The sequence below is a fragment of the Salmo salar genome, chromosome 14 (assembly GCF_965601325.2).
Source record: "Salmo salar chromosome 14, fSalSal1, whole genome shotgun sequence".
NCBI lineage: Eukaryota > Metazoa > Chordata > Actinopteri > Salmoniformes > Salmonidae > Salmo > Salmo salar.
Window position 1 is genome coordinate 98,928,177 of NC_138304.1, and position 20,421 is coordinate 98,948,597.

The 20,421-nt window shown below is 39.4% G+C and overlaps 1 protein-coding gene across 1 annotated transcript in view; it reads right to left on the bottom strand.

Annotated features, from left to right (window-relative positions):
* Nucleotides 1-271: 271 nt before the first annotated feature.
* LOC106570600 (biotinidase) overlaps nucleotides 272-20,421 on the bottom strand; it is a 26,856-nt gene continuing 6,706 nt past the window's right edge. The window contains exons 3-6 of the mRNA XM_014143060.3: nucleotides 20,210-20,355; nucleotides 19,747-19,924; nucleotides 18,452-19,303; nucleotides 272-1,543 (exon numbers count right to left, since the gene is read on the bottom strand). Of these exons, the coding sequence (XP_013998535.2) occupies nucleotides 1,277-1,543; nucleotides 18,452-19,303; nucleotides 19,747-19,924; nucleotides 20,210-20,355 (1,443 nt within the window). The 3' untranslated portion in view covers nucleotides 272-1,276. The remainder of the gene's footprint in view (nucleotides 1,544-18,451; nucleotides 19,304-19,746; nucleotides 19,925-20,209; nucleotides 20,356-20,421) is intronic.

The window sequence follows — 20,421 nt, forward strand, 5'->3', positions numbered from 1 at the left end:
GATACCAACATGAGCAGCAGCTACGTTTGGGTACACACGGACCGTTAGTGGAATTCCCACGAGAGAGTAACGGTTAATGTGATTGGATGTTAATTATTTGACTAGGCTACTCTGTATTTGACATTGTGTTGTTATTTCGCTGAACACTAGATGGTGACATTTTATTTTTGGCAGTGAAACGAGGCTACTCAGGAGAGAAAATAACCTCACCCAAATGTATAGCCCCTTTGGAAAATATAAATGTACTGTTTGAAAAAAGTAACAACAATGATTTTGGGGTTGAATCATATTTTTATTTGGCGTACCCCCGACGGCATTGCAGAATCGGGTGTCATGGAAACAGTTCAGAAACAGGATGGAAAACAAAAGAGAACATTTATTTACTGAGGTAGATCACTTTATGGGACCACACAATCATTTAACCCAAACACACACCCTCTCACTCACTCACTCACTGACTCGCATGCGGTCCCAACACTTAGGACACACCCTATCCCCTCAGCCCTCAAATTAAGTGGACACTTCTGATGACGTATCATGACGTCTGACGAGTTTACACTTGAGGGGCGAGGGAGGAAGGAATGATTTTTAAATGGACCACCCTTGGCTGGAAATTTGTCACTCGTTCATCCCGCAATGATTGTGTTTTCAGCCACCGGTAGCTTGTGGGTGCTTTATATGCGCTATAGTCAATTATGAGTGCATGTCTACTTAGATTAACTATATAATTATTAATATACCCCTACTGTATGATAGCTAGCAAGTGAATTGGCTAACTAACGTTAGCCTGCCTAGCTGAAACTTCTGAAGAAGAAAAATGTTTTGTTTCTACAATTTCCAAAAGATAACCAAACAAAAACATATTTACTTTTTACGAGACGTGTTTGTGCCGTTATGTGCATTAGTAGCACAATTTCTAATTTATTTACATTCGTTTTTTACTTACACTTGTATGTTGACTTCTCCATTGATGTTGTTTTTAAGTTTTCGCTGACTTTTGTTAGCAAATGTACAATCGTCGTGAATTGAATTATGGGGAGTTTCAGGCCCGGGAGTGAACATAATTATACACTCGCTAAGCCGACTAAAAACGATGGCTGAGGGGCTTACGTTGCTAACTTCCCTTGCTTGGCTCATCATTTGGACCGCCCGCCAAGATGGCGACGGGGATTTCCCCAAGGGCATAAGGCGAGGGTAAGTGGACGAGGGTGTATCTTTTAAGTGTTTGGACTGCAGCCTCTCTCTCACTTTCTCCTCTCTCTCTCTCTCACACACCTTAGTCCTGGTCGTACACCCTGCCGTAGAGACATGCGGTCACTAGTCCGACGGTCATCCCTGAGTGTTCCATGGCCACTCGACCACCTGCGGTCGTCTTGACCTGGTCAGGTTGTTCTAGAACCATGCCGCTACCTAGCAATGACGGGTAAACGTGACGGGTTCCGAACTTCCCCTCCAATAGGAAGTCGACTCTCGACTCTGCCTCCTCCACTTCCTGTCCACAGGAGCTGCCCTCCGACCCCAAGCAGCGGACCAACGCGCACACCTGGAGGGGGAGGGGTTAATCTTTAATACCATGAATGAACTGTTGTACTACTGCAAGAGGCTTAACTATGGGAAGATCACAGCTGGACATGAGGTAAAAACTCAAGCTTAGGAACTGGTATACTGTATACTGAGTAGAACTGGTAGACTGTATACTGAGTAGAACTGGTAGACTGTATACTGAGTAGAACTGGTAGACTGTATACTGAGTAGAACTGGTAGACTGTATACTGAGTAGAACTGGTAGACTGTATACTGAGTAGAACTGGTAGACTGTATACTGAGTAGAACTGGTAGACTGTATACTGAGTAGAACTGGTAGACTGTATACTGAGTAGAACTGGTAGACTGTATACTGAGTAGAACTGGTAGACTGTATACTGAGTAGAACTGGTAGACTGTATACTGAGTAGAACTGGTAGACTGTATACTGAGTAGAACTGGTAGACTGTATACTGTATACTGAGTAAAACTGGTAGACTGTATACTGAGTAGAACTGGTAGACTGTATACTGAGTAGAACTGGTAAACTAGACTGTATACTGAGTAGAACTGGTAGACTGTATACTGAGTAGAACTGGTAGACTGTATACTGAGTAGAACTGGTAGACTGTATACTGAATAGAACTGGTAGACTGTATACTGAGTAGAACTGGTAGACTGTATACTGAGTAGAACTGGTAGACTGTATACTGAGTAGAACTGGTAGACTGTATACTGAGTAGAACTGGTAGACTGTATACTGTATACTGAATAGAACTGGTAGACTGTATACTGAGTAGAACTGGTAGACTGTATACTGAGTAGAACTGGTATACTGTATACTGAGTAGAACTGGTAGACTGTATACTGTATACTGAGTAAAACTGGTAGACTGTATACTGAGTAGAACTGGTAAACTGTATACTGAGTAGAACTGGTATACTGTATACTGTATACTGAGTAGAACTGGTATACTGTATACTGTATACTGAGTAGAACTGGTAGACTGTATACTGTATACTGTATACTGAGTAAAACTGGTAGACTGTATACTGAGTAGAACTGGTAGACTGTATACTGAGTAGAACTGGTAGACTGTATACTGAGTAGAACTGGTAGACTGTATACTGAGTAGAACTGGTAGACTGTATACTGAGTAGAACTGGTAGACTGTATACTGAGTAGAACTGGTAGACTGTATACTGAGTAGAACTGGTAGACTGTATACTGAGTAGAACTGGTAGACTGTATACTGAGTAGAACTAGTATACTGTATACTGAGTAGAACTGGTAGACTGTATACTGAGTAGAACTGGTAGACTGTATACTGTATACTGAGTAAAACTGGTAGACTGTATACTGAGTAGAACTGGTAGACTGTATACTGAGTAGAACTGGTAAACTAGACTGTATACTGAGTAGAACTGGTAGACTGTATACTGAGTAGAACTGGTAGACTGTATACTGAGTAGAACTGGTAGACTGTATACTGAATAGAACTGGTAGACTGTATACTGAGTAGAACTGGTAGACTGTATACTGAGTAGAACTGGTAGACTGTATACTGAGTAGAACTGGTAGACTGTATACTGTATACTGAGTAAAACTGGTAGACTGTATACTGAGTAGAACTGGTAGACTGTATACTGAGTAGAACTGGTAGACTGTATACTGAGTAGAACTGGTAGACTGTATACTGAGTAGAACTGGTAGACTGTATACTGTATACTGAATAGAACTGGTAGACTGTATACTGAGTAGAACTGGTAGACTGTATACTGAGTAGAACTGGTATACTGTATACTGAGTAGAACTGGTAGACTGTATACTGTATACTGAGTAAAACTGGTAGACTGTATACTGAGTAGAACTGGTAAACTGTATACTGAGTAGAACTGGTATACTGTATACTGTATACTGAGTAGAACTGGTATACTGTATACTGTATACTGAGTAGAACTGGTAGACTGTATACTGTATACTGTATACTGAGTAAAACTGGTAGACTGTATACTGAGTAGAACTGGTAGACTGTATACTGAGTAGAACTGGTAGACTGTATACTGAGTAGAACTGGTAGACTGTATACTGAGTAGAACTGGTAGACTGTGACTGAGTAGAACTGGTAGACTGTATACTGAGTAGAACTGGTAGACTGTATACTGAGTAGAACTGGTAGACTGTATACTGAGTAGAACTGGTAGACTGTATACTGAGTAGAACTGGTAGACTGTATACTGAGTAGAACTGGTAGACTGTATACTGAGTAGAACTGGTAGACTGTATACTGAGTAGAACTGGTAGACTGTATACTGAGTAGAACTAGTATACTGTATACTGAGTAGAACTGGTAGACTGTATACTGAGTAGAACTGGTAGACTGTATACTGTATACTGAGTAAAACTGGTAGACTGTATACTGAGTAGAACTGGTAGACTGTATACTGGGTAGAACTGGTAAACTAGACTGTATACTGAGTAAAACTGGTAGACTGTATACTGAGTAGAACTGGTAGACTGTATACTGGGTAGAACTGGTAAACTAGACTGTATACTGAGTAGAACTGGTAGACTGTATACTGAGTAGAACTGGTAGACTGTATACTGAATAGAACTGGTAGACTGTATACTGAGTAGAACTGGTAGACTGTATACTGAGTAGAACTGGTAGACTGTATACTGAGTAGAACTGGTAGACTGTATACTGTATACTGAGTAAAACTGGTAGACTGTATACTGAGTAGAACTGGTAGACTGTATACTGAGTAGAACTGGTAGACTGTATACTGAGTAGAACTGGTAGACTGTATACTGTATACTGAATAGAACTGGTAGACTGTATACTGAGTAGAACTGGTAGACTGTATACTGAGTAGAACTGGTATACTGTATACTGAGTAGAACTGGTAGACTGTATACTGTATACTGAGTAAAACTGGTAGACTGTATACTGAGTAGAACTGGTAAACTGTATACTGAGTAGAACTGGTATACTGTATACTGTATACTGAGTAGAACTGGTATACTGTATACTGTATACTGAGTAGAACTGGTAGACTGTATACTGTATACTGAGTAAAACTGGTAGACTGTATACTGAGTAGAACTGGTAGACTGTATACTGAGTAGAACTGGTAGACTGTATACTGAGTAGAACTGGTAGACTGTATACTGAGTAGAACTGGTAGACTGTGACTGAGTAGAACTGGTAGACTGTATACTGAGTAGAACTGGTAGACTGTATACTGAGTAGAACTGGTAGACTGTATACTGAGTAGAACTGGTAGACTGTATACTGAGTAGAACTGGTAGACTGTATACTGAGTAGAACTGGTAGACTGTATACTGTATACTGAGTAGAACTGGTAGACTGTATACTGAGTAGAACTAGTATACTGTATACTGAGTAGAACTGGTATACTGTATACTGAGTAGAACTGGTGTACTGTATACTGAGTAGAACTGGTAAACTGTATACTGAGTAGAACTGGTAAACTGTATACTGAGTAGAACTAGTATACTGTATACTGAGTAGAACTAGTATACTGTATACTGAGTAGAACTGGTAGACTGTATACTGTATACTGAGTAAAACTGGTAGACTGTATACTGAGTAGAACTGGTAAACTGTATACTGAGTAGAACTGGTAGACTGTATACTGAGTAGAACTGGTATACTATACTGTATACTGTATACTGAGTAGAACTGGTAGACTGTATACTGAGTAGAACTGGTAGACTGTATACTGAGTAGAACTGGTAGACTGTATACTGTATACTGTATACTGAGTAGAACTAGTATACTGTATACTGAGTAGAACTGGTAGACTGTATACTGAGTAGAACTGGTAGACTGTATACTGAGTAGAACTAGTATACTGTATACTGAGTAGAACTGGTATACTGTATACTGAGTAGAACTGGTAGACTGTATACTGAGTAGAACTGGTAGACTGTATACTGAGTAGAACTGGTAGACTGTATACTGAGTAGAACTGGTAGACTGTATACTGAGTAGAACTGGTAGACTGTATACTGAGTAGAACTGGTAGACTGTATACTGAGTAGAACTGGTAGACTGTATACTGAGTAGAACTGGTAGACTGTATACTGAGTAGAACTGGTAGACGGTATACTGTATACTGAATAGAACTGGTAGACTGTATACTGAGTAGAACTGGTAGACTGTATACTGAGTAGAACTGGTAGACTGTAAACTGTATACTGAGTAGAACTGGTATACTGTATACTGTATACTGAGTAGAACTGGTAGACTGTATACTGAGTAGAACTGGTAGACTGTATACTGAGTAGAACTGGTAGACTGTATACTGAGTAGAACTGGTAGACTGTATACTGAGTAGAACTGGTAGACTGTATACTGAGTAGAACTGGTAGACTGTATACTGAGTAGAACTGGTAGACTGTATACTGAGTAGAACTGGTAGACTGTATACTGTATACTGAATAGAACTGGTAGACTGTATACTGAGTAGAACTGGTAGACTGTATACTGTATACTGAATAGAACTGGTAGACTGTATACTGAGTAGAACTGGTATACTGTATACTGAGTAGAACTGGTAGACTGTATACTGTATACTGAGTAAAACTGGTAGAGTGTATACTGAGTAGAACTGGTAGAGTGTATACTGAGTAGAACTGGTAGAGTGTATACTGAGTAGAACTGGTAGAGTGTATACTGAGTAGAACTGGTAAACTGTGTACTGAGTAGAACTGGTATACTGTATACTGAGTAGACCTGGTAGACTGTATACTGTATACTATATACTGAGTAAAACTGGTAAACTGTATACTGAGTAGAACTGGTAGACTGTATACTGAGTAGAACTGGTAGACTGTATACTGAGTAGAACTGGTAGACTGTATACTGAGTAGAACTGGTAGACTGTATACTGAGTAGAACTGGTAGACTGTATACTGAGTAGAACTGGTAGACTGTATACTGAGTAGAACTGGTAGACTGTATACTGAGTAGAACTGGTAGACTGTATACTGTATACTGTATACTGAGTAGAACTGGTAGACTGTATACTGAGTAGAACTAGTATACTGAGTAGAACTGGTATACTGTATACTGAGTAGAACTGGTATACTGTATACTGAGTAGAACTGGTATACTGTATACTGAGTAGAACTGGTAAACTGTATACTGAGTAGAACTAGTATACTGTATACTGAGTAGAACTAGTATACTGTATACTGAGTAGAACTGGTAGACTGTATACTGTATACTGAGTAAAACTGGTAGACTGTATACTGAGTAGAACTGGTAAACTGTATACTGAGTAGAACTGGTATACTGTATACTGTATACTGAGTAGAACTGGTAGACTGTATACTGTATACCGTATACTGAGTAAAACTGGTAGACTGTATACTGAGTAGAACTGGTAAACTGTATACTGAGTAGAACTGGTAGACTGTATACTGAGTAGAACTGGTAGACTGTATACTGAGTAGAACTGGTAGACTGTATACTGTATACTGAGTAGAACTAGTATACTGTATACTGAGTAGAACTGGTAGACTGTATACTGAGTAGAACTGGTAGACTGTATACTGAGTAGAACTAGTATACTGTATACTGAGTAGAACTGGTATACTGTATACTGAGTAGAACTGGTAAACTGTATACTGAGTAGAACTAGTATACTGTATACTGAGTAGAACTAGTATACTGTATACTGAGTAGAACTAGTATACTGTATACTGAGTAGAACTGGTAGACTCTATACTGAGTAGAACTAGTAGACTGTATACTGAGTAGAACTGGTATACTATACTGTATACTGTATACTGAGTAGAACTGGTAGACTGTATACTGAATAGAACTAGTATACTTTATACTGAGTAGAACTGGTAGACTGTATACTCTATACCGAGTAGAACTAGTATACTGTATACTGAGTAGAACTGGTAGACTATACTGAGTAGAACTGGTAGACTATACTGAGTAGAACTGGTAGACTATACTGAGTAGAACTGGTAGACTGTATACTGAGTAGAACTGGTAGACTGTATACTGTATACTGAGTAGAACTAGTAGACTGTATACTGTATACTGAGTAGAACTAGTAGACTGTATACTGAGTAGAACTGGTAGACTGTATACTGAGGAGAACTGGTAGACTGTATACTGAGTAGAACTGGTAGACTGTATACTGTATACTGAGTAGAACTGGTAGACTGTATACTGAGTAGAACTAGTATACTGTATACTGAGTAGAACTAGTATACTGTATACTGAGTAGAACTGGTATACTGTATACTGAGTAGAACTGGTATACTGTATACTGAGTAGAACTGGTCAACTGTATACTGAGTAGAACTAGTATACTGTATACTGAGTAGAACTAGTATACTGTATACTGAGTAGAACTGGTAGACTGTATACTGTATACTGAGTAAAACTGGTAGACTGTATACTGAGTAGAACTGGTAAAGTGTATACTGAGTAGAACTGGTATACTGTATACAACTGGTAGACTGTATACTGTATACCGTATACTGAGTAAAACTGGTAGACTGTATACTGAGTAGAACTGGTAAACTGTATACTGAGTAGAACTGGTAAACTGTATACTGAGTAGAACTGGTAGACTGTATACTGAGTAGAACTGGTAGACTGTATACTGAGTAGAACTGGTAGACTGTATACTGAGTAGAACTGGTAGACTGTATACTGAGTAGAACTGGTAGACTGTATACTGTATACTGTATACTGAGTAGAACTAGTATACTGTATACTGAGTAGAACTAGTATACTGTATACTGAGTAGAACTGGTAGACTGTATACTGAGTAGAACTGGTAGACTGTATACTGAGTAGAACTGGTAGACTGTATACTGAGTAGAACTGGTAGACTGTATACTGAGTAGAACTGGTAGACTGTATACTGAGTAGAACTGGTAAACTGTATACTGAGTAGAACTGGTATACTGTATACTGAGTAGAACTGGTATACTGTATACTGAGTATAACTGGTAGACTGTATACTGAGTAGAACTGGTAGACTGTATACTGAGTAGAACTGGTAGACTGTATACTGAATAGAACTAGTATACTGTATACTGAGTAGAACTGGTAGACTGTATACTGTATACTGAGTAGAACTAGTATACTGAGTAGAACTAGTATACTGTATACTGAGTAGAACTGGTAGACTGTATACTGAGTAGAACTGGTAAACTGTATACTGAGTAGAACTGGTATACTGTATACTGTATACTGAGTAAAACTGGTAGACTGTATACTGAGTAGAACTGGTAAACTGTATACTGAGTAGAACTGGTAGACTGTATACGGAGTAGAACTGGTAGACTGTATACGGAGTAGAACTGGTAGACTGTATACTGAGTAGAACTGGTAGACTGTATACTGAGTAGAACTGGTAGACTGTATACTGAGTAGAACTGGTAGACTGTATACTGAGTAGAACTGGTAGACTGTATACTGAGTAGAACTGGTAGACTGTATACTGAGGAGAACTGGTATACTGTATACTGAGGAGAACTGGTATACTGTATACTGAGTAGAACTGGTAGACTGTATACTGAGTAGAACTGGTAGACTGTATACTGTATACTGAGTAGAACTGGTAGACTGTATACTGAGTAGAACTAGTATACTGTATACTGAGTAGAACTGGTATACTGTATACTGAGTAGAACTGGTATACTGTATACTGAGTAGAACTGGTATACTGTATACTGAGTAGAACTGGTAAACTGTATACTGAGTAGAACTGGTATACTGTATACTGAGTAGAACTAGTATACTGTATACTGAGTAGAACTGGTAGACTGTATACTGTATACTGAGTAAAACTGGTAGACTGTATACTGAGTAGAACTGGTAAACTGTATACTGAGTAGAACTGGTATACTGTATACTGTATACTGAGTAGAACTGGTAGACTGTAAACTGTATACTGAGTAGAACTGGTATACTGTATACTGTATACTGAGTAGAACTGGTAGACTGTATACTGAGTAGAACTGGTAGACTGTATACTGAGTAGAACTGGTAGACTGTATACTGAGTAGAACTGGTAGACTGTATACTGAGTAGAACTGGTAGACTGTATACTGAGTAGAACTGGTAGACTGTATACTGAGTAGAACTGGTAGACTGTATACTGAGTAGAACTGGTAGACTGTATACTGAGTAGAACTGGTAGACTGTATACTGTATACTGAATAGAACTGGTAGACTGTATACTGAGTAGAACTGGTAGACTGTATACTGTATACTGAATAGAACTGGTAGACTGTATACTGAGTAGAACTGGTATACTGTATACTGAGTAGAACTGGTAGACTGTATACTGTATACTGAGTAAAACTGGTAGAGTGTATACTGAGTAGAACTGGTAGAGTGTATACTGAGTAGAACTGGTAGAGTGTATACTGAGTAGAACTGGTAGAGTGTATACTGAGTAGAACTGGTAAACTGTGTACTGAGTAGAACTGGTATACTGTATACTGAGTAGACCTGGTAGACTGTATACTGTATACTATATACTGAGTAAAACTGGTAAACTGTATACTGAGTAGAACTGGTAGACTGTATACTGAGTAGAACTGGTAGACTGTATACTGAGTAGAACTGGTAGACTGTATACTGAGTAGAACTGGTAGACTGTATACTGAGTAGAACTGGTAGACTGTATACTGAGTAGAACTGGTAGACTGTATACTGAGTAGAACTGGTAGACTGTATACTGTATACTGTATACTGAGTAGAACTGGTAGACTGTATACTGAGTAGAACTAGTATACTGTATACTGAGTAGAACTGGTATACTGTATACTGAGTAGAACTGGTATACTGTATACTGAGTAGAACTGGTATACTGTATACTGAGTAGAACTGGTATACTGTATACTGAGTAGAACTGGTAAACTGTATACTGAGTAGAACTAGTATACTGTATACTGAGTAGAACTAGTATACTGTATACTGAGTAGAACTGGTAGACTGTATACTGTATACTGAGTAAAACTGGTAGACTGTATACTGAGTAGAACTGGTAAACTGTATACTGAGTAGAACTGGTATACTGTATACTGTATACTGAGTAGAACTGGTAGACTGTATACTGTATACCGTATACTGAGTAAAACTGGTAGACTGTATACTGAGTAGAACTGGTAAACTGTATACTGAGTAGAACTGGTAGACTGTATACTGAGTAGAACTGGTAGACTGTATACTGAGTAGAACTGGTAGACTGTATACTGTATACTGAGTAGAACTAGTATACTGTATACTGAGTAGAACTGGTAGACTGTATACTGAGTAGAACTGGTAGACTGTATACTGAGTAGAACTAGTATACTGTATACTGAGTAGAACTGGTATACTGTATACTGAGTAGAACTGGTAAACTGTATACTGAGTAGAACTAGTATACTGTATACTGAGTAGAACTAGTATACTGTATACTGAGTAGAACTAGTATACTGTATACTGAGTAGAACTGGTAGACTCTATACTGAGTAGAACTAGTAGACTGTATACTGAGTAGAACTGGTATACTATACTGTATACTGTATACTGAGTAGAACTGGTAGACTGTATACTGAATAGAACTAGTATACTTTATACTGAGTAGAACTGGTAGACTGTATACTCTATACCGAGTAGAACTAGTATACTGTATACTGAGTAGAACTGGTAGACTATACTGAGTAGAACTGGTAGACTATACTGAGTAGAACTGGTAGACTATACTGAGTAGAACTGGTAGACTGTATACTGAGTAGAACTGGTAGACTGTATACTGTATACTGAGTAGAACTAGTAGACTGTATACTGTATACTGAGTAGAACTAGTAGACTGTATACTGAGTAGAACTGGTAGACTGTATACTGAGTAGAACTGGTAGACTGTATACTGAGTAGAACTGGTAGACTGTATACTGTATACTGAGTAGAACTGGTAGACTGTATACTGAGTAGAACTAGTATACTGTATACTGAGTAGAACTAGTATACTGTATACTGAGTAGAACTGGTATACTGTATACTGAGTAGAACTGGTATACTGTATACTGAGTAGAACTGGTCAACTGTATACTGAGTAGAACTAGTATACTGTATACTGAGTAGAACTAGTATACTGTATACTGAGTAGAACTGGTAGACTGTATACTGTATACTGAGTAAAACTGGTAGACTGTATACTGAGTAGAACTGGTAAAGTGTATACTGAGTAGAACTGGTATACTGTATACTGTATACTGAGTAGAACTGGTAGACTGTATACTGTATACCGTATACTGAGTAAAACTGGTAGACTGTATACTGAGTAGAACTGGTAAACTGTATACTGAGTAGAACTGGTAAACTGTATACTGAGTAGAACTGGTAGACTGTATACTGAGTAGAACTGGTAGACTGTATACTGAGTAGAACTGGTAGACTGTATACTGAGTAGAACTGGTAGACTGTATACTGAGTAGAACTGGTAGACTGTATACTGTATACTGTATACTGAGTAGAACTAGTATACTGTATACTGAGTAGAACTAGTATACTGTATACTGAGTAGAACTGGTAGACTGTATACTGAGTAGAACTGGTAGACTGTATACTGAGTAGAACTGGTAGACTGTATACTGAGTAGAACTGGTAGACTGTATACTGAGTAGAACTGGTAGACTGTATACTGAGTAGAACTGGTAAACTGTATACTGAGTAGAACTGGTATACTGTATACTGAGTAGAACTGGTATACTGTATACTGAGTAGAACTGGTAGACTGTATACTGAGTATAACTGGTAGACTGTATACTGAGTAGAACTGGTAGACTGTATACTGAATAGAACTAGTATACTGTATACTGAGTAGAACTGGTAGACTGTATACTGTATACTGAGTAGAACTAGTATACTGAGTAGAACTAGTATACTGTATACTGAGTAGAACTGGTAAACTGTATACTGAGTAGAACTGGTATACTGTATACTGTATACTGAGTAAAACTGGTAGACTGTATACTGAGTAGAACTGGTAGACTGTATACTGAGTAGAACTGGTAGACTGTATACTGAGTAGAACTGGTAGACTGTATACTGAATAGAACTAGTATACTGTATACTGAGTAGAACTGGTAGACTGTATACTGTATACTGAGTAGAACTAGTATACTGAGTAGAACTAGTATACTGTATACTGAGTAGAACTGGTAAACTGTATACTGAGTAGAACTGGTATACTGTATACTGTATACTGAGTAAAACTGGTAGACTGTATACTGAGTAGAACTGGTAAACTGTATACTGAGTAGAACTGGTAGACTGTATACGGAGTAGAACTGGTAGACTGTATACGGAGTAGAACTGGTAGACTGTATACTGAGTAGAACTGGTAGACTGTATACTGAGTAGAACTGGTAGACTGTATACTGAGTAGAACTGGTAGACTGTATACTGAGTAGAACTGGTAGACTGTATACTGAGTAGAACTGGTAGACTGTATACTGAGGAGAACTGGTATACTGTATACTGAGGAGAACTGGTATACTGTATACTGAGTAGAACTGGTAGACTGTATACTGAGTAGAACTGGTAGACTGTATACTGTATACTGAGTAGAACTGGTAGACTGTATACTGAGTAGAACTAGTATACTGTATACTGAGTAGAACTGGTATACTGTATACTGAGTAGAACTGGTATACTGTATACTGAGTAGAACTGGTAAACTGTATACTGAGTAGAACTGGTATACTGTATACTGAGTAGAACTAGTATACTGTATACTGAGTAGAACTGGTAGACTGTATACTGTATACTGAGTAAAACTGGTAGACTGTATACTGAGTAGAACTGGTAAACTGTATACTGAGTAGAACTGGTATACTGTATACTGTATACTGAGTAGAACTGGTAGACTGTATACTGTATACCGTATACTGAGTAAAACTGGTAGACTGTATACTGAGTAGAACTGGTCAACTGTATACTGAGTAGAACTGGTAGACTGTATACTGAGTAGAACTGGTAGACTGTATACTGTATACTGTATACTGAGTAGAACTAGTATACTGTATACTGAGTAGAACTGGTAGACTGTATACTGAGTAGAACTGGTAGACTGTATACTGAGTAGAACTAGTATACTGTATACTGAGTAGAACTGGTATACTGTATACTGAGTAGAACTGGTAAACTGTATACTGAGTAGAACTAGTATACTGTATACTGAGTAGAACTAGTATACTGTATACTGAGTAGAACTAGTATACTGTATACTGAGTAGAACTAGTATACTGTATACTGAGTAGAACTAGTATACTGTATACTGAGTAGAACTGGTAGACTCTATACTGAGTAGAACTAGTAGACTGTATACTGAGTAGAACTGGTATACTATACTGTATACTGTATACTGAGTAGAACTGGTAGACTGTATACTGAATAGAACTAGTATACTTTATACTGAGTAGAACTGGTAGACTGTATACTCTATACCGAGTAGAACTAGTATACTGTATACTGAGTAGAACTGGTAGACTATACTGAGTAGAACTGGTAGACTGTATACTGAGTAGAACTGGTAGACTGTATACTGTATACTGAGTAGAACTAGTAGACTGTATACTGTATACTGAGTAGAACTAGTATACTGTATACTGAGTAGAACTGGTAGACTGTATACTGAGTAGAACTGGTAGACTGTATACTGAGTAGAACTGGTAGACTGTATACTGTATACTGTATACTGAGTAGAACTGGTAGACTGTATACTGAGTAGAACTAGTATACTGTATACTGAGTAGAACTAGTATACTGTATACTGAGTAGAACTGGTATACTGTATACTGAGTAGAACTGGTCAACTGTATACTGAGTAGAACTGGTCAACTGTATACTGAGTAGAACTAGTATACTGTATACTGAGTAGAACTAGTATACTGTATACTGAGTAGAACTGGTAGACTGTATACTGTATACTGAGTAAAACTGGTAGACTGTATACTGAGTAGAACTGGTAAAGTGTATACTGAGTAGAACTGGTATACTGTATACTGTATACTGAGTAGAACTGGTAGACTGTATACTGTATACCGTATACTGAGTAAAACTGGTAGACTGTATACTGAGTAGAACTGGTAAACTGTATACTGAGTAGAACTGGTAAACTGTATACTGAGTAGAACTGGTAGACTGTATACTGAGTAGAACTGGTAGACTGTATACTGAGTAGAACTGGTAGACTGTATACTGAGTAGAACTGGTAGACTGTATACTGAGTAGAACTGGTAGACTGTATACTGAGTAGAACTGGTAGACTGTATACTGTATACTGTATACTGAGTAGAACTAGTATACTGTATACTGAGTAGAACTGGTAGACTGTATACTGAGTAGAACTGGTAGACTGTATACTGAGTAGAACTGGTAGACTGTATACTGAGTAGAACTGGTAGACTGTATACTGAGTAGAACTGGTAGACTGTATACTGAGTAGAACTGGTAGACTGTATACTGAGTAGAACTGGTAGACTGTATACTGAGTAGAACTGGTAGACTGTATACTGAGTAGAACTGGTATACTGTATACTGAGTAGAACTGGTAGACTGTATACTGAGTAGAACTGGTAGACTGTATACTGAATAGAACTAGTATACTGTATACTGAGTAGAACTGGTAGACTGTATACTGTATACTGAGTAGAACTAGTATACTGAGTAGAACTAGTATACTGTATACTGAGTAGAACTGGTAGACTGTATACTGTATACTGAGTAAAACTGGTAGACTGTATACTGAGTAGAACTGGTAAACTGTATACTGAGTAGAACTGGTATACTGTATACTGTATACTGAGTAGAACTGGTATACTGTATACTGTATACTGAGTAAAACTGGTAGACTGTATACTGAGTAGAACTGGTAAACTGTATACTGAGTAGAACTGGTAAACTGTATACGGAGTAGAACTGGTAGACTGTATACGGAGTAGAACTGGTAGACTGTATACTGAGTAGAACTGGTAGACTGTATACTGAGTAGAACTGGTAGACTGTATACTGAGTAGAACTGGTAGACTGTATACTGAGTAGAACTGGTAGACTGTATACTGAGTAGAACTGGTATACTGTATACTGAGGAGAACTGGTATACTGTATACTGAGGAGAACTGGTATACTGTATACTGAGGAGAACTGGTAGACTGTATACTGAGGAGAACTGGTAGACTGTATACTGAGTAGAACTAGTATACTGTATACTGAGTAGAACTGGTATACTGTATACTGAGTAGAACTGGTATACTGTATACTGAGTAGAATTGGTAAACTGTATACTGAGTAGAATTGGTCAACTGTATACTGAGTAGAATTGGTCAACTGTATACTGAATAGAACTAGTATACTGTATACTGAGTAGAACTAGTATACTGTATACTGAGTAGAACTGGTAGACTATACTGAGTAGAACTGGTAGAATGTATACTGAGTAGAACTGGTAGACTGTATACTGAGTAGAACTAGTAGACTGTATACTGTATACTGAGTAGAACTAGTATACTGTATACTGAGTAGAACTGGTAGACTGTATACTGAGTAGAACTAGTATACTGTATACTGAGTAGAACTGGTATACTGTATACTGAGTAGAACTGGTAAACTGTATACTGAGTAGAATTAGTATACTGTATACTGAGTAGAACTAGTATACTGTATACTGAGTAAAACTGGTAGACTGTATACTGAGTAGAACTGGTAGACTGTATACTGAGTAGAACTGGTAAACTGTATACTGAGTAGAACTGGTATACTGTGTACTGTATACTGAGTAGAACTGGTAGACTGTATACTGAGTAAAACTGGTATACTATACTGTATACTGTATACTGAGTAGAACTGGTAGACTGTATACTGAATAGAACTAGTATACTGAGTAGAACTGGTAGACTGTATACTGAGTAGAACTGGTATACTATACTGTATACTGTATACTGAGTAGAACTGGTAGACTGTATACTGAGTAGAACTAGTATACTGTATACTGAGTAGAACTGGTAGACTATACTGAGTAGAACTGGTAGACTGTATACTGAGTAGAGCTAGTAGACTGTATACTGTATACTGAGTAGAACTGGTAGACTGTATACTGAGTAGAACTAGTAGACTGTATACTGAGTAGAACTGGTAGACTGTATACTGAGTAGGACTGGTAGACTGTATACTGAGTAGTACTGGTAGACGGTATACTGAATAGAACTGGTAGACTGTATACTGAGTAGAACTGGTAGACTGTATACTGAGTAGAACTGGTAGACTGTATACTGAGTAGAACTGGTAGACTGTATACTGAGTAGAACTGGTAGACTGTATACTGAGTAGAACTGGTAGACTGTATACTGAGTAGAACTGGTAAACTGTATACTGTATACTGAGTAGAACTAGTATACTGTATACTGAGTAGAACTGGTAGACTATACTGAGTAGAACTGGTAGACTGTATACTGAGTAGAGCTAGTAGACTGTATACTGTATACTGAGTAGAACTGGTAGACTGTATACTGAGTAGAACTGGTAGACTGTATACTGAGTAGGACTGGTAGACTGTATACTGTGTAGTACTGGTAGACGGTGTACTGAATAGAACTGGTAGACTGTATACTGAGTAGAACTGGTAGACTGTATACTGAGTAGAACTGGTAGACTGTATACTGAGTAGAACTGGTAGACTGTATACTGAGTAGAACTGGTAGACTGTATACTGAGTAGAACTGGTATACTGTATACTGAGTAGAACTGGTATACTGTATACTGAGTAGAACTGGTATACTGTATACTGAGTAGAACTGGTAGACTGTATACTGAGTAGAACTGGTAGACGGTATACTGTGTAGAACTGGTAGACTGTATACTGAGTAGAACTGGTAGACTGTATACTGAGTAGAACTAGTATACTGTGTAGAACTGGTAGACTGTATACTGAGTAGAACTGGTAGACTGTATACTGAGTAGAACTGGTAGAACTGGTAGACTGTATACTGAGTAGAACTGGTAGACTGTATACTGAGTAGAACTGGTAGACTGTATACTGAGTAGAACTGGTAGACTGTATACTGAGTAGAACTGGTAGACTGTATACTGAGTAGAACTGGTAGACTGTATACTGAGTAGAACTGGTAGACTGTATACTGAGTAGAACTGGTAGACTGTATACTGAGTAGAACTGGTAGACTGTATACTGAGTAGAACTGGTAGACTGTATACTGAGTAGAACTGGTAGACTGTATACTGAGTAGAACTGGTAGACTGTATACTGAGTAGAACTGGTAGACTGTATACTGAGTAGAACTGGTAGACTGTATACTGAGTAGAACTGGTAGACTGTATACTGAGTAGAACTGGTAGACTGTATACTGAGTAGAACTGGTAGACTGTATACTGAGTAGAACTGGTAGACTGTATACTGAGTAGAACTGGTAGACTGTATACTGAGTAGAACTGGTAGACTGTATACTGTGTAGAACTGGTAGACTGTATACTGAGTAGAACTGGTAGACTGTATACTGAGTAGAACTGGTAGACTGTATACTGAGTAGAACTGGTAGACTGTATACTGAGTAGAACTGGTAGACTGTATACTGAGTAGAACTGGTAGACTGTATACTGAGTAGAACTGGTAGACTGTATACTGAGTAGAACTGGTAGACTGTATACTGAGTAGAACTGGTAGACTGTATACTGAGTAGAACTGGTAGACTGTATACTGAGTAGACCTGGTATGCTCTTTACTTGCAAGTGAAACATAATAATGAGAAACCAGAAGTTGAATACTAACAAATGCTGCAAGTTAACACAGTGCAGGAGTCCTCCAAGCAGTTCCAAATGGAAGTTGTATTGTGAGTAAATTTAAACGTTGGTCCCTACCTGTACATTGTAGCGTCCGTTAACCGTGTGTGTGCCAGAGAACGCTCCTAGAGCATAGAGCTCCGTATTGTCCCCCTGTGGGGAGCGTCGGTACTGCAGACGGCAGCAGAAAGGACCGTCACACACAGTCAGCTGGCCCTCTGAACCACTCAGCAGGAGGAAGGAGAAGGGATCATACATCATAGAAGAGGTGAAGGGTAAGGGGGATGAGGGAGAGAAGGTAGGAGGAGAGGTAGAGAGAGAATCCTCCTGGCAGTGTTGTCTGTCCTGTAGACAGAACCCAGAGTTGCCCTCCCTCTTACCAGACAGAGGCTTAGGTGACCTGGTATAAGCTTCCACTGCCTCTCCTCCCGTCTCCCCCTCTCCTCCTGCCTCCCCCTCTCCTCCCGTCTCCCCCTCTTCTCCTGCCTCCCCCTCTCCTCCTGCAGTCTTTCCTCCTGCAGTCTCTCCTCCTGCAGTCTCTCCTCCTGCAGTCTCTCCTCCTGCCTCCCCCTCTCCTCCTGCAGTCTCTCCTCCTGCAGTCTCTCCTCCTGCCTCCCCCTCTCCTCCTGCAGTCTCTCCTCCTGCCTGCCCCTTGGCCCTCTTCTCTGTTCCTAGCCAGGCAGTGTCCAGTACAGGTACCCTCAGCACCAGCAGCCTCCCCTCCTCTGGCTGCCCAGCCCTGGCATGGTGGTAGATGGCAGTACTAGGGGTGAAGATGCCACTTCCTGTCATACCCAGGCTGTCTGCCCTGATATTAGCCGCCAGCAGAGTGGTGTTGGCTCCCAGACTGAAGGCTCTCTGGAACTGAACGGCTGACAGCAGAGGAAGCTGGTTCATCCAGGCTGTGGGGTAGACCATCTGTCTGATACCCTGAGGAGAAATATAAAGACAGAAACATTAACACAGACTGTTAACAACAACATTTGGATGCATAATGAAACATTGTGGAATAAAGGTGTGTGTGTGTTTGTATAATAATAATTTGGTGAGAGCTTATATTTGTCCTATTACACACATATACCAGTGTGTATTAATATGCATGTGTGAATTGTAAATGTTTTTTTATTTCTCCCTGAGACACCCGCGGGTCAGTCAGGGTCTGCCATCGACAACAGCGATGCAGGAGGAATTAGGATTAAATATCTTGCTCAAGGGCAACTCGACCAATTTATTTTTTAAACCTTTTGGTTACTGGCCCAACGCTCTAACCACAAGGCTTCCTGTCGCCCTCTGAGCTTCCTGTACGTACCTGCTCCAGTAGTCTGACGGTAGCCACAAGGCTTCCTGTCGCCCTCTGAGCTTCCTGTACGTACCTGCTCCAGTAGTCTGACGGTAGGGTCATGGAACAGGATGTCGAAGCAGGTAAACACTCCAAACCGTCCGGCGAACGGCGTGTCAAAGGTCACCACCTCTAGTCTGGGCGGGGCATCGAAGGCGTTTTCAAAGTACAGGTTGTGTTTGTGATAGCGTGCCGCCAGGGAACCATCCGACCTGCAGTGAATGGGAGAACAAAATGTATTTTTCATCTATATATAACTCAACTCAATGTGTAAAAAAGAATGCAATTATTATTAAACATACTGCACATACAGAGAATGGTTGATGGTGGGGGCGCGCTTTGAATGATCCTGTATATAAACGCAATATAATGTAAGTCCCCTATTCCAAGAGCACCTCTGGAGGTTGTGGAAAACCTGAAACTCCCTGTCCACCTTTTATTCTCTAGCAGCTCATGAACGGCGTGTTGAAAACAGAAACAACACAGGTACTACCAACCTGAAAACTACATCAGTGTTGAACTGCCAGCGACCATCAGGGGGGCAGGTGGGGTGAAAGGTCTGACGGCAGGGCTGGAGGTCAGCCATGTTGGCCACCAGGTAAAGACTGTGACGTCGAGCCATGCAGCTCAACCTCTGGAGGACCTGAGAGAGAACAGGACAGAATACACATTTGACGATATTTGATCCCCCAAAAATATACCAAAAGAC